This window comes from Nilaparvata lugens, chromosome 2 (assembly GCF_014356525.2).
Source record: "Nilaparvata lugens isolate BPH chromosome 2, ASM1435652v1, whole genome shotgun sequence".
Taxonomy (NCBI): domain Eukaryota; kingdom Metazoa; phylum Arthropoda; class Insecta; order Hemiptera; family Delphacidae; genus Nilaparvata; species Nilaparvata lugens.
The window spans coordinates 19,754,180-19,767,199 of record NC_052505.1 but is presented as its reverse complement, the minus strand read 5'-3'; the positions used below and the strand labels follow the sequence as shown (position 1 = coordinate 19,767,199).

The 13,020-nt window shown below is 31.4% G+C and overlaps 1 protein-coding gene and 1 long non-coding RNA gene across 2 annotated transcripts; both read right to left on the bottom strand.

Annotated features, from left to right (window-relative positions):
* Positions 1–704: 704 nt before the first annotated feature.
* Positions 705–4,291, bottom strand: LOC111051596 (protein NLRC5-like). Its single transcript, XM_039420748.1, has 3 exons — positions 4,068–4,291; positions 2,691–2,865; positions 705–1,245 (listed from the first exon to the last, which is right to left on the bottom strand). The coding sequence occupies exons 1-3, from the start codon at positions 4,238–4,240 to the stop codon at positions 973–975; spliced, it is 621 nt and encodes a 206-aa protein (XP_039276682.1). The 5' UTR covers positions 4,241–4,291; the 3' UTR covers positions 705–972.
* Positions 4,292–5,740: 1,449 nt separating this feature from the next.
* LOC120349813 lies at positions 5,741–9,447 on the bottom strand. Its single transcript, XR_005570429.1, has 2 exons — positions 9,291–9,447; positions 5,741–5,879 (listed from the first exon to the last, which is right to left on the bottom strand). It is a non-coding gene; the product is annotated as an uncharacterized LOC120349813 (long non-coding RNA).
* Between the last annotated feature and the right edge of the window lie 3,573 nt (positions 9,448–13,020).

The window sequence follows — 13,020 nt, the reverse complement described above, 5'->3', positions numbered from 1 at the left end:
TAAACTAACTACAAAAATTTGAAATTGCACGAATAATGAGTAGACGTTTATCGGTTGTTGAAGAAGTGTACATTGGAAAATAATTATTATTGTGTGAATCAATGGAAATAAAATTATGGTTTATAGTATTTTATAATTTTAATTTTATCAATAGCCTGTAAGTTGTTGAAGGATATTTATAGTTTAATTTTATAATGATATGTTGATGTTTTTGTTGTAGGCTAGGATACAAAAATTAATATAGTAGATAATTACCGTATATCAAAATCAATACCGTAATACAAGAATGAAAATACAGAGCACATTGAATAATGACATAAGTCAATATTTCGCAAAGTCTGCTATGGACGAAATTTCTATGAAGCGATTTTTTCCTCATTTATTTATCTTGTAGGCCTAATGAGAGGCCAACCGTATCTACCACCTATAATAATGATGTATTGAATGATGTAACACATGATAGGTGTTTCTATTTATAAGTTTCAAGTCATATAGTCAATACTGTTTAGGCTACTCAAGTTGAAGATTTTAATAAAAATAAATTGAAATAACAGAACGTACCTTTTTACTTTTGAGCTGAACTTGGTATCTTATTGTTGAGCATAAAAATAGAACAGGGAGACCTTTCTTGCAGGTTTGATGTAACAAAACAGGCATAAAGAAAATGAAATAAGCTAACAGAATGATCATAGGCCAACAGAATATGAGTCAATATCAAATTCAGATTTTTATTATTATACTATAAAAATTTCGTATATGAAAAATACATCCTTGGTATAGAAGTATCAGGAGGAAATTTAATTTTCCCAAGACCTTTCTCTGGATTCGAGAGGACCGCTGTTGACGTTCTTTTTAATCAATGACATTGAAATTACAATAAGCATATAGGATTGTCCTATATTCAATAGAAAAAGGTAATGAGTTGTACATTCTCAATCACTAAAAAAAATGAATAATTATTTGAAGAAATTTCTAATCTATGAATGGAGTTCCAAACTCTGGCACTATTGAGAGGGGCATTGGCCAGGATGAGACGAAATGGATGTGCTTTCTGGTATTCTTTTCTCTGATGGATTGCTGTTTGAAGTTGTCTGTTTCTTTTGATACAGAATAGTATTCTTCTCTGAATATATCCACCATTTGATTATGTGCCAAACTTAAATGCTCATCTCCATAAGCTTTATAGACCGTCAAGTCACAAGTTTCAGAATTAATAATCTTTGCATCAATAAGGATTTGAAGAACCTGTGAAACATAGATTTGAAAAATCTGCTGAATATTGAAAATATAGAGATGTTTTCTGGAAAATATTTTCCATTAAAATCTACACAATAATTACTATATGCTAGGCCTACATCCATCCCAATACATTAAATCATGAACAAATTATCACTTATTTATAGTTAATGTAGACTATACTGCACATACATAGTGATCACGTGCGACCTGAAAACTCTGACACCAGACCTGAGCCAGCCAGGTCACTCGATATTATTATTACCGTATGTAAACTTCATTATGATGCCAAGCATTCCATAAACTATTTTATGAGTTATTATTTGTAAGACTATGAAAATTATTGATTTATAGTAATACCAATAAAGTTGAATTTCTCCACAAACTGGTATCAAAACTATTTCATTTTAGTTTCTGACATTATGTTATCATTCCCATATATCATTTATTATAAACTTACTGAATTTAACTAACAAATTATTCGAGTAAAAATTTGATGTAGTTAGGCCACCTTATTTTTTGAAACAAGACTATAGGTATAGGTACAACTCTACTGTACCTACATAACTTTTTCTGGATGAATTTTTTTGAATGATACAAATTGGAGATTCCCTTATTAAAGAGATTGAAGAATAAAGATATATTGAAGAGACATTCAAGATATATTCAACAATTTTTGTCGAATGATTATGATAATTATTATTAATAATTATCGAATTGACTTAATTCTAGAAAGCGCTTATCAGTAAGTAAATGAATCTTCCTCGCAGTAAAAATAATGACTGTATAAATACCTACGGTATATTGGTGAATCAAGTGGAAATCACAAAAGTAGGCTATTGATTGATATATTATCAAAGCTTGAATTTGAGATGAAAATAATAAGGTTTAAAAAATGATTGAAGATAGTTCTTTATAGAAATCTTGACTAGAAGAGTGGATCTATAATATTTCTGATGAAATAATTGTTTAAACAGGGAAAGGAGTTATCAAAAATGCTATCCAGACCAATGAAAGCCATAGAATATTCAATTTCATATTGTTATCAAAAATATTTTTTAGATTTGAAATTTGTTAGTGGTAACTTATATTAAATATGAAGATTCATCATGGGTAGAACCTACATTTCTTATCACCCATCTTGTGGAGCAATCTCTTGAATTCATAGACCTAGTACGACGTGTCCAATCATTAAATGATACAAAATTTTGATATTACATTGAAATGCACTCCTTTAATATTATGATCAATGACCAATCTTCATCAACTTGATAACGTGCTCTTTTAATACTGATTAAAAAAATATAAAAAAATCAAGTAAACTCTTCAGTACCGGTAGCTGTGCTTTTAAAAGTTAAACTAGAATTATAGTAACAAATTCTCTTCTCTCAATTTCCCATAGAAAACTGATTTCCATATAAATTGGATAGATGATACGGTAGTAAATGACTTACAGACAGTGTTTCTTGATCCTTGATCTCATTGCCTCTTAAAAAGAACAATAGTAGTCTTTTACTGGCTTGCTTTGGGATATTGTAGAGAAGGAATTGAATCGCACTATCCTTTATTTGATTGAATGATACATCAAGATACTTGAGATCTGAGTATACTAGGCATCTTGCTAGAGAACTGGAAAATGAATATTCATCCAATATTAATCTGATAAGTCTGAAATATTGGCTTCAACACAGTATCTTAGCATCTCTATCCCTATAGCTTCATAGTAGCCTATTATTAGCCTACTATATTACAACTAGTCCAAAATTTCTTCAGAAAACCCAGACTTTCGATAATAGAGGCCACTTTTTATAGGTCTATGCCATAGAGAAACAATAGCGTGATATGCTATCGTTTCTCTATGTCTATGTTTACTTAAAACTATTGTTTATGAGGTTTTTTATTTATCTAATTGCCAAAAACAAAATAGCTGTATAAAAATAAATTTTAGCTACTGAACTGAAGTCAATTTTATATTGAATATTTATATTAAAAAAAAGAAGGCTTTTTTATCACTCTTTCCATGGGATCTTTATTCTTCTATCAATTTCATTCGAGAGCTCACTGAAAATCTTACAAGATATATATGATTAAAACCATAGAGAAACAATATCATAAGTAGATATCCCATGGTATATAGGGCGTTTATGTCGCATCTTCTACTGTTATCTCAAGCCGATAGTTCATTTAATTCTTTCCCGTGTAGCTGTGTGACACTGGTAGTCTAACATATTGTGCCGTTCATACACTCTCACCCCAACAAAACAGTGAAATTCGACAATAATCAACAGTAATCAGCTTGAGATAACAGTAAAAGTTGCGACATAAACGCCCTATACCATGGAATATCTACTTACGCTATTTTTTGTGTAGTTGAGAAGTTGATATTGTGGTAATTATTCATATTGAATGAAAAAGACTAAGAAATTGTTAAAAAACCACTGATTTATTGATAATTAGAAAGACCGGCTTCGGTTATTACACCATTGTCAATCTCTGATAAACTTACGCTATTGTTTCTCTATGGTAAAACTCACTTCTAAGTCGACTAATAAGCCTAATATCCAGCTCAATCATACTGTTATGTATCTCAAGTCCAATTATTTCAGACCATCACGTAACCCGTGCTCCGCAAGGGTCCAATTGACCCTTGACTATTGTCCAAAACAAAATGCTTCCTCCACTTCCATTATAACGTCGACCTGACTATATAGTATTCCCTATCTCTAAGCAGCTATATATATAATATTATAATAAAAATATAATGCTCTTAATTCTAGTAGCCCTGAATTAATACATTTTAAGAATATATGAGAACGGATGATTACACTTACTCTGCTCCTTTATTTCCAATTCGATTGTGGCTGAGGTTGAGAGCCTTCAAAGGTGGCTTTGTTAGGAGATATTCACTGATATATGTGGATCCTTCATCACCAATGAGATTGGTCGAAAGATCGAGCATTTCCAGAGAGTGGATAGATCGCAGGCCGTCACAGAGCTGCTCCATTTCATGGCAAGTCAGGTGGATTTTTTGCAAGTGTAATTCACGCAACGTGCTGTTTAACTGAAAATTTCAACTTTTCAGATAGATTATCTGAGTTGCCGACTCTGCTGTGTATGAACTTACCTATGATGTCAAACTATCATGAGATAAACTGGGAAACTTCAATAAATTTGGGAAACAAATTGGAAAGAGCTATACTAACACTATGTGACGTGCATACCCAATCAGCAAAATCAACTTGAATCGAAATCAAAACAAGCTCATTTTGTCAAACTTGAGGGCTTGATTCAAGATTTCATTCGCATGCGTTTTGCTCGAAATGAGTTAAATTCAAGAGCCCGTTTATACATCGTTCAAGCCAGTTTCGAGCTCGAAATGCAGGCTCTAATCAGGCTGGTGCTGCGAGCTAAAATCAAGGTCGCGTTGCGAGCTCGATTCAGGCCCGAGATGCACGGTCAAATCAGGATTGAGATGCAGTCTTGACTCAGGCTTGAAACGCATGCTGGATGCAATCCCCCCATTCAAGGCCACCTGGCACACCTTTCACGAAATTCAAGCTCGATTCTATTGTGATTCTAGATCAATTAGAGTCGGATTCAAGCTGGATGTTTAGAGTGAATCAATCCTGATTTAAGGTCAGTGCAATCCAATATCAATGCTTAATCATAATTCAAATTTCATCCAGAATTTGAAATAAATCTGTAACTCTTATTATTCATGATTCAATTATTCTTCCAAACTAATGCTCCAATCTTACTATTGCCCTAATACTCTATTTCTATACTCAGTGGACATCTATACATTCTATATAATTATAGATGAAATCTATATATAATATATAGATTATATAATATCTATATATTATATAGATTTCATCTATATGTAGAATGTATAGATGTCCACTGAGTATAGAAATAGAGTATTAAGGCAATAGTAAGATTGGAGCATTAGTTTGGAAGAATAATTGAATCATGAATAATAAGAATTACAGATTTATTTCAAATTCTGGATGAAATTTGAATTATGATTAAGCATTTATATTGGATTGCAGTGAATCAGATTATTAATATATATTTTATATTTTTAATATTATTCAAATTAAAATATTCTTTAAAATTCTCCTGTGAATGGCAAATTACTTATTCATTCTCTCCTGTCAGGGCAGTCTATAAACTGTCTCTGTAGCTGTATTGATTGAGTCGAGATCGACCTCTGCTAACCAATAACAGCTTGCAGACTGTCCTGAGAGGGAGCAGTGCATGAGTCACTCGCCATTCGATGAATTAATTAAATCAAATCTGCTCTAGTTCAACAGCCCTCTATGCTTGCAACACCTCAAATGGAATACAGTTCATATACATCTGAGTAACACATCAATTATTACTTTGAATATCTATTAAAATATTAAATATTATATATTAATATCTATATTAGTTTATTTTCTTTAAAGCTTAACTTCAGAGTATATCTATATGAGCGAAAAATGTAAATAAGAAAGCATTATTTTCAATAAAATGCAATGATTTTTATTAAATATTACAAAAATTGAACTTTCAATTTATAACTAATTATATATTTTTACTTTGAACTGCTATCGTCCTCGATTTGAGCTTCATGAGGCGTAGTCTCTCTGCTCTTGGTCCTGTAAAATATGAAATGTACAGTTTAGTGGGATAACTTAATAGGTTATTATGAGTAAAATATGAAATTTCTCGGTAACTAATTCTCAGAATGCTGATTATGTAGCTTAAAAACTTTTATAAGTTGGAGACTGATATACATACTGTAACTTTCAGGATAAGTTATTGGTCGAATACTCTACCTTTTGACATACATAAATGAATTTTAACCCCTCATAAGTGGTTGATTTAGACCTTCATAAGGACATCTCATTTACATTTATGACAGTTTTGCACACTGTCAAACGAGAGAATAAAGGGGAGCATTTCGGGAGCATCTTTTGAAATGAAATGTAAAAATCTGGTGTGGCGCACTCACACAACTTTCCTTGCCGTTATGAAAATTGATCACCTGACGCTATTGTTCCCGCGCATCTCAAGTCTACTATTCAGTGATTTGAGCCAGCTGGTGACAGGGTAATAACGCTGGAGACACACATGAGGTCTGCTATCTCTTCATAGTGAATGATTTAATAGAATCAACAATAATTTGCAATTGAATAATCACATTTTCTCGAATTTAAAGCTTATTTTCAATTTTAGTTGAAAATGTTACTGAACATTAATTGTAGAGATTTTCATGCTCAATCTACTCCACTTGATTTTTTTTGTTTCAATTGTATCTGAAGCCTGATAATTGGGATTCTATCTGCATTGATGGGGCGGAGCTCCTGAAATTTTTACAGATATGGGACTTGTGACAGTTGATAGAGCTTATCAATGACTATTTTAGGTATGAATTTGATCAAAATTGTTGGAGCGGTTTCAGAGAAAATCACGAAAAACCTTGTTTTTGACAACATTTTCGCCATTTTAGCCGCCATCTTGAATTGCATTTGATCGAAATTCTTCGTGTCGGATCCTTATAGTGAAAGGACCTTAAGTTCCAAATGCCAAGTCATTCCGTTAATTGGGAGATGAGATATCGTGTACACAGACGCACATACACTCATACACACACACACACACACACACACACACACACACACACACACACACACACAGACCAATACCCAAAAACCAGTTTTTTGGACTCAGGGGACCTTCAAACGTATAGAAATTTAGAAATTGGGGTACCTTAAGCAATACTTTCCTTACCTATGGTAATAGGGCAAGGAAAGTAAAAAGTAGGTACCAAACAGATTACTAAATAAATAATCAGTTTTTCAATGTGTTTCGTTATTCATCAAAAAAAGTGTTGTTTTAAGTTTTATTACTTTTATCAATCATTTCTATAAAAACTAAAACTTCAATCAGCCACCATTTTTTATAAAAGTATCATAGAACATTTTTATTGATGTCGTCATTCTTGATTTAAAAAGGCCTTTAAAATTATGTACCACACAATGGGTGTTTACATTTTAAATATTTGAGTTACAAACCCTCATTTCTTCAAAAACTAAAACTTCAATCAGCCGCCATTTTGGATACAATTATCATAGAACATTATTATTGATGTCATCTTTCTTGTTTTAAAAATACCTTTAAAATGATTAACCACACAATGGGTGTTTACATTTTAAATATCCAGTTACAACCCCCAAGTAAACCCGTTATGTGGGGTTGGAACTCGTTTGTACATTAAAAGGTAGAGTATTCTATCAATAACTTATCCTGAAAGTTACAGAATTATATCTACAACAGTCTCCAAATTATTGAAGGGTTCCCATACATATGACTCACTCTGTATATGTGCATATGTATCGTTGAATTTCAAAGGTTTTTGAAAAACTGTGTTTGAAGGAGGTTCCGTCTTTGGGTAGCAGTGATTGGACATTGGTTGCAAAAAGGCAAACATGTAGAAGAAATTTGAAAAGAGTATTGGGAGCAAGCGGTGAAGTGTACGAAACGATGAGTTCTTCTTTGATTCAAGTAACTGATTTGCAATTTCTCCATATGTATTGGGACTACTAATTTATGATCATTCCATACTTTCATAAAAGAAAGCCTTTTTGACATGATTGTTTTATTCACAAATAAGTTTATTGAATGAACTATTTTCATTTCACAACATATTGGACAATTCAATTTTCTATCTGTAAGTCAAATATTTTCTTGGATTTTTATTTTTATACTTTGAAAACATGATCAATAATAATAATTTACTAATGATGAATTTTGTGTACGTATGTATGTCATTGGCCTTTGATGATACTGCTATTTCCTTATAATTGAAAAAAAAAAATGGGTTGGTTCAGGTGGTTTACACTCAAGAATAGTATAATAGTAGGTTGCCTTGATCACATAAGACGCGTGGAGAAGCAGCCTGCTATGGTGTGACGTCATGCTGCGACCTCTCGCCCTGGCTTAACATGCATTCAAATGTAAAAATGCCAACTTTGAGCCCTCATAGCAAATCAACCATCAACTTTACATAGAAGTGATTGACATCAAAATGTTCAGCATTTTATCCCCTTTGAAACAATATCAAACTAATTTTCAGTAAAAATCCTATAAATGTTACCGGCGAGTCTAAAACAAATCGTTTGAACACACAATTTGATTTGATAATACCATTTCAAATACGTTTTTGTACTTTCTATTAGTTTTTTCTGCATCGTTTTAGTTCTTTCTCTTAAACAGATTCTATTCTCATTTTAGAAATTTTATCCTTATGAAGTCTGTGGAAAGAACTAACAGCTTCTTTAGGAATTTCAGGATATTAACGTTATTTTATCAACTCCTGAAACATAGCAATGCGAACCCATCAACGGTTGCCTAGCTTTATCACAAAAATAAACAGTCTAGATAAGCCCTAAGAATATATGAACATCATTTAAGCATTATAAAGATTTTTATTTATCCCAATTATGATAAAAAAATAGATAATCATGACTTTTAATGACTTTAATGCTGTTATTTTATCAAAAAATAAAGCGCATTACACTACTGTACTGTAAAGTAGTTGAATAATTTCATGAATAATTAATGTTATATTATTTGAAGTTATAATTTGTTGAACTATTTAAATTATAATTAAGATCTATTCTTGCTTTACACAAGTGTTTTTTGCCTTCATAAGTATCCCATGGACACATTGAAATAAAAAATATCATACTACCGTGAATAATATATGGTATTTCCTTTGTAAATTTGTGTCCCATGAAAATAATCAATAAAATATACTAATAATCGTCAATAATAATAATAATAATACTGCACTGAGCAGAAACAAAAACACAATACAAGAGCAACGTGTTGGCACTACGCTTTCCAGTAGACAACTGAAATAATTATTAGTAACCAGACAGTTCAACGTTCTAAAAATAACTTGTAACCATGGTGAACAGTTCCATGATTTCGCTAAATTGGTTCTAGGTATATGTCAATTAATAAAGTCTTATATTATTAGGAAATAGTATAGTGCAACTTACTGAAAATGGTTTCCATCAGATGTAGAAAGGAGTTTTAAATCTAAAACTGTAGTTGGCAGCATATTCGTCTGTCATGGTGGATTTTGGTATATGCGTCTGCACTTCTATTCCCACCTTTGCCTGAAATCAAATGATACATTAAATGTATGAAAGCGATTTTCTAATTGAAAGGAATTTTATAAGTGATAGTAAATAAACCAATACAAGAGAGTTTTCAAGGACCTTACATAGTACTGAACTAATTATCAAATTGTAGCCTATCAATGAGAATGATTGCTTCTATTTACAATTTATTCAAAGTATTTCTCAAGGGGGTTATTTTATACTGGTCATATTGGAATAAATATGGTTTAATCTAATCAAAATATTAGAAAAAAATTTAGTTCATGTCCCTAACAAAAATGTAACTATAGTCCCTAATAAATATAACTAATAATTAGTAGGTAGGCCTATTATGATGTTATGAAGGAACATGTATGAAAGCAATTATCTAATTGAAAGAAATTTTGGCTAAAGTGCACGTCCAGTGCCAACATACCTGTCATCAAATTTTTGGTTGGGATCGATTTAGTATGATATTTTGAGCACAAAATCAAAAAATTAAACGGCGGTCACTATTGTTTTCAAAATAAACTAAGTTCAAAGTAGCATAACTTTACATGCATTCAACCTATGCTATAAGTAGCAACCATAAGTAGCTAAGGTTAGGAAAAGCTTTAGGTTAATAAAGCTTAGGTTAGGAAAAGCTTTGGGTTAGGAAAACTCAGATTAGGAATATCATAATTTGATGATTTCAATAATCAAAATGGCTGCTACTCATAGGTTAAATGCATGTAAAATTGTGCTACTTTGAACTTAGTTTATTTCAAAAACAATAGTGACCGCCGTTTAATTTTTGTGATTTTGTGCTCAAAATAGCATACTTAATAATCGATCCCAACCAAAAATTTGATGACAGGTATGTTGGCACTGGACGTGCATTTACACCGAAATTTTGAAGTAATAATTTAGTATGGTTTTAATAAATTGATAGTATTAAAACAATAAACCAATACAAGGGAGTATTTAAGGACCTTACATAGTACTGAACTAATTATTAAATTGTAGCCTATCAATAAGAATGATTGCTGCTATTTACAGTTTATTTAGAGTATTTCTCAAGAGGTTGATTTGATAGGCTACTAGTCATATTGAAATAATGTTTTATCTAATCAAAATACTGTATTCAAAAAGTTAATTAGGTCAAATGTAACCATAGTCCCTAATATGCCTATAAATAACTAATATTATTAGTGGGTAGGCCTATTCTCTTATTAGCTTTATTATTGTAACATTTTACAATAGCTTCTTATATCTTAAACATTCATAATAATTAAATCAATCTATTATGATATTACTAAATCATATAATCACTAGTTTAAAAATTATTAACTAAATCATAAAATCGAAACCACACTTGATAGTTGTTTTACAAGTTTAAGGTACCAACAATGTTAACAGTTGGTTAAATCAACTGTTTAGGTTTAAAAATGGAAAAAATTAACTTATACACACTAAAAATTGCAATTAATGTTGTATCAGGGTTCTTAATAGGGCCTAACATAATAATTATTTACCATAGTGCTTTTTAAAACAACATGTGCTTTACAAATTTGTCTGGGGAACGCTTTGCCATCACTAGGCTAAACAGTTTTGTTTAGTAGGTAACTTCATGCTATTAAATTTATCAATAAATATCCTAGACATAAATGAATGATCTTACCTTAATTTAAGACCTTCAGCAATCAAAAATCATCATCAACTTGATGACGCGATAAAATAAAGGATAAACAAACAACAAACCAATACTGCAATACTTCACCTTCAACTACTGAAAACTGAAGAAGACAGGACGAGGACATCTTTAATGGCTGTCGCTCAAGCGCAGTAGTGCACAAGCACGAATCACCCCGGAGTTTCAAAGTTATTGATATAGACAATCTTTATTGTTAACATTAAAACAGTCCATATTTCTGGGATGGATTAATGATTTCTTTATGGGGACATTTGTGCTTCCACTGAAATAATGTTGGAATCAATAAAATAGTACCTAGTTTATTATTATTTGAATTTGAAACTTGAAAATTATTTCATAGGCTTGGTGTGTGACATGATTTTCAGCACAAACTGGAATCTAATTTGAAAAAATGATATAACTTTCTCAATTTTGGATGGAAACATTTGAAATTCTAGGACAATGTTTATAACATGAACAGAATCGTTAATTATTTTTTTCAAAATTTTCCATCATCAATTACCAATTATTTAAAATTTTAAACGTTAGTAGCCCGTCAACGACCCGTCTGACGGGATTTTTGCATTGAGAAGAAGTGCTGGAAATCTACTTCTGTAGCCGAATAAGTGATAAAAGACTGCTTTTTTGAACATTTTTGGGAAACTTAGAAATCGATCAAATTTTTTCCAAGTCCCTATTTGGATTAAAATTAGCGCAAAAGGTCTATTATATCATCAACAGTACGTTGTAGACAATTTTCGCAAGAGACAAAAAGTGTTTGAAATTCAATTCTGCATCCGAACTATTGATTAGAAATACAATTTTTCGACTTTTTTGGGAAACTTGAACATCTGGCAAATTTATTAAGTCCCTCTGGATTTAGCGCAAAAGGTCAATTATATCGTTAACAGTGCATTTTAGACGATTTTCGCAGAAGACAAAAAGTATTTGAATTGCAATTCTGCACCTGAATTGATTAACAAAAAGCTTAAAATGAGACTTTTTGGAAAACTCAAAAAATTTCAGTCTTAATTTGTGTAAAACATTTTCTTTATCTCGATAACGGTGAGTTGGAGACGATTTTTGAAGAAGATAGAAAGGGATTGGAATTCAATTCCACTTAGGAATATTGGTCAGAAAGCATAAATTGAGACATTTTTAGGGATTAAGATACACAGGTGAGGGGGGAGGAGACACCTTCTGAAAAAAATGTTTGATTTTCACTTATAACATTTTCATTTAGTGTGTTGACTGGGTAGGTACTGTAGAAATTCCATACTGTACCAACCTTTCTAACGTTTATTTTAGTAAACATTTCTAAGTTTATCAAACGTTGTTTTCATAACGTTTATCAGCAATATACATTCTAGACGTTTATTAAACGTTTATAGAGTAAACGTTCATTTTAGTAAAATTCCCTAACGTTTATTGAACGTTGTTTTCATAACGTTTATCGGATTTATACATTTTAAACATTTATTAATTTATTAAACGTTTTTTAAACTTTTTGTGCTGTGTGGGATGAACACTACAGGTTGATCTCTTCTCCCCTGTATTAGAGGAGATTTTGGAAGTGACAATGAGAAATAGACAATGTAAAGAAGACAATGTAAAATAGGCTACTCGAGGATTGTTCGACACTCACAATAGAAACAAAATTCAAGGGAATGCGTAGCAAGCTATATTCAAGATCGATTCAAATCGGCTTTAACCAATACCTACTATTACTTCAGGCCCCACAACTGATCTCTAACAAACTATGACGTCATCACATGTAGATCATCGATGATCTACTGGCGGTAAGCAAGCGAGTAAGTAATAGTAGGTATTGAATAAGGGCGCTGATGCTTGTTATCACATCTGATATGGTAATCAACAAAATTGGAATTACAAATTCAATTTTAACGGTGTTCCATTTCAATGAATATGGTTTGTTTATCATTCTTCTAATATTTG